This window comes from Belonocnema kinseyi, chromosome 1, assembly GCF_010883055.1.
Source record: "Belonocnema kinseyi isolate 2016_QV_RU_SX_M_011 chromosome 1, B_treatae_v1, whole genome shotgun sequence".
Taxonomy (NCBI): domain Eukaryota; kingdom Metazoa; phylum Arthropoda; class Insecta; order Hymenoptera; family Cynipidae; genus Belonocnema; species Belonocnema kinseyi.
The window spans coordinates 129,247,230-129,250,004 of NC_046657.1; the positions used below are offsets into that span (position 1 = coordinate 129,247,230).

The window sequence follows — 2,775 nt, forward strand, 5'->3', positions numbered from 1 at the left end:
TTTTGGCAAGCCATATTCTATCCGCCACTTTAGATTTCCAACTTTTAACAGCAAAATATAAGTCAGCAACCCTGAAAACCCCCTTACGCCAAGTGTCAGACATATATGGAAAAAATTTACAATTTTGTTCGCCATATTGGATCCTCCATTTAAAGTTAGCAATTTGTGATATGAAATTCTAAATCAGCGACGCTAAAATCTCCCTTGTACCAAGTTTTATACAAATGCCAAGTAAAATTGAATTTTGGTCACTTTTATTGGATTCTGACTCACTGTAAGGTGTCCATCCGTCTGTCCGTCGTACTTTTTTCCAAGACGGCAAATGAGGGGAAATAAAGGGAGAGAAAAATAGGATAATTAAGAGAAAATCAGAGGAGCGGACGTGATTAGTGAGAAAAGTAGTAAAAGTGGAGGAAATGAGGATAGCAGGTGTAGGGGAAATGAGGGATGGGAAAATGAGGGGAAAAAGGGGGATGGTAATGTAGGAGAAATGAAGGAAGTGTAAGGGAAGTGAGGAAAATTGGTTAGAAGGAAATTATGCGAAGTGTGGAGCTTTTTGTCTTCGGGGAAATGAAGGAATAAAAAGTAGGGGAAGTGGCTACAGTATGGAAAATTAGGGCAATCGAGAGAAGGGTGTAGGTAAGTGAGGGTAAAGCAGGTCAGGGGAATTCGGAGGTAGGGAAGTGAGGAGATATGATCGAGCGGGAAGTGAGGGAAAGAAAGTTAGAGGAAGTGAGGGAAATGCGGAGAGTGTTAATAGCGGAAATTGGGTTAGGGAAACGTGGGGAAGTGAGATGAGGCGAAAAGCTGGGAAATAAGCAGAGTGCGAAATGAGGAGAGGGAAAGTGTTTGAAGTAGGTGAAATTGGGTAGAGAAAGTATGGGAAGTGATAGGAAATGAGTAAAAGGGCAGTAGCTAAAAATTAAGGGGGGGATTAGAGGAAAGGAAGTAGAGCAAATGAGGAGAGAGGAAGTGTATATTATAGTGGGGGAAAGGTATGTGTAGGGAGAGTAAGGGAAAATAAGGTGAGAGTAACGAGAGGAAGTAAGGCTTAATTAGTGAGGCGAAGTAGGGTTTTGAGTATGAGTGAAAGCAAATAGGTGAAAGAATTAGAACTGATGGTGATTAGGGTAGGGGAAGTGAAGGCGAGGAAAGGGTAGTAGGGACAGGCGAGTGTCAGTTTGGTTAATCAAGAGAGAGGGAAGTATTGGAAGATGAAGTTTGGAAAGTGAGGGGAAATGGAATAAGGGGTATTTAGGGTAGGGAAATTCTGAGAAATAAGAAAAGAGGGAATAAGTGTAGTTGTGGAAACGTGGAGAGGGAAAGTACGTAAAGCGAGGAAAAGATGGGGAGAAATAGGTGAAGTAGGGAAAATTTGGTGAAAATAAATGGAGGCTAAGTAGAGCAAACCAGTGGAAATTATGAGGGAGTATGTCATGGAATATAAGGGAATGAGAAATGAGGGGTGGGTAAGTAGAGGAAATTAAGAGAATGTATGTAAGTGAAGTGAGGGAAAATGAGGGGTAGCAGAAAAGGGGAAATGAGAGGGTGGGAAGTTGGTGAATTAGAAGTAAAGAGTGGAGGGTAGGGGAATTGAGGTTAAAAGAAGAGTGGGCGACTATAGGAAGTGAGGTAAATTACGAAGGGGGAGTAGAGAATTTATCTAAGTGAAAGAAAGTATGAGAAATGATTAGAAATAATAATGAGGAGGGGGGAAGTAGGTGGGAGAAGGGTAGTGTTATATGGTGAAGCCAATAGAGGGGAAAGTTTCGGAGAAAGAGTCTGTAGAAGAATGGAGCCAATATTAAAAATTCTTTCAGGTTTACATCAATGATGTAGAAAGGGAATTGCCGGGAATAAAAAAAGTCCAATCCTTGCAAGACGTTGTTCACAATCTAGTACAACTGGACTCGATTAAGCCATGCCTTGGACTGAATGAAAATACAAGGTAAAATTTTTGTATATTATTATTAACAAACATCCTTTGTTTGATTAATTTTAATCTTTATTTAATTTTAGACATGAAAAATGTCCGGGCTATGTGGAATTGTGTTCTAGAAGCGTAAGGTGCATACCTTGTCGTTGGGAGCGCCGAAAAATTATCGATCGAGAAACAACGAGAATTAAGCGAGGATGGCTTAAAAGGAGAGAGAATAAAATAGAGAAAACACGGCCGTTAAAAAATAGAAAACTGAACAAATAAACAGGAAGGAACCTATTTTTTTCTTTCTACTTGAAAGTCAAGATTTATCGTGTTTTATTGTTAAAACAAGTATTTCATGTCTCAAGAATTGTATATTGTTAACACTTCGCACTTTGAAATGAGAAGTAAAATTATATAAGTTTTTTAATCGGTTTGTTATTTCTGTCTTTAGAAGCCGTCCACATGCGTCACTTTACCCGACCTGTTGGATTATGCGGCGCGCACTATTAATTCAACCTGTTTGAGAATTAACAATAAATTTTCTAGTAAACGCGCCATTTATGTAAAATCAGATATCCACATTAATTTTCAGTTTTCAAAATACAATTAGAGGCAATATGTTGGTAGCAATAAAGTTTTAATACTTTGAGAGCAAAATACTACAATAGCTTCCATGATTTTTTCGCAACTGTCATAATAGATGAGAAATACTCTGAACAAACTTATCGCGGTACTAACACCGCACTTTCCACATCACCCCACTCCACACAGCATCGAATTTCCCGCAGCGCCGCACTTTGCGAAACATCGCACTCCCCACAGCACCGCTTTTCCCGCAGCACCACATTTAA

The 2,775-nt window shown here is 39.4% G+C and overlaps 1 protein-coding gene across 3 annotated transcripts in view; it reads left to right on the forward strand.

The window, feature by feature from the left end:
* The window catches only part of LOC117169231, a 43,619-nt gene extending 41,066 nt beyond the window's left edge, over nt 1-2,553 (forward strand). For all 3 annotated transcript variants that reach the window (XM_033355498.1, XM_033355506.1, XM_033355514.1), the window contains 2 exons: nt 1,821-1,948; nt 2,020-2,553. In XM_033355498.1, the coding sequence (XP_033211389.1) occupies nt 1,821-1,948; nt 2,020-2,203 (312 nt within the window). In that variant the 3' untranslated portion in view covers nt 2,204-2,553. The remainder of the gene's footprint in view (nt 1-1,820; nt 1,949-2,019) is intronic.
* The last annotated feature ends 222 nt before the right edge of the window (nt 2,554-2,775 follow it).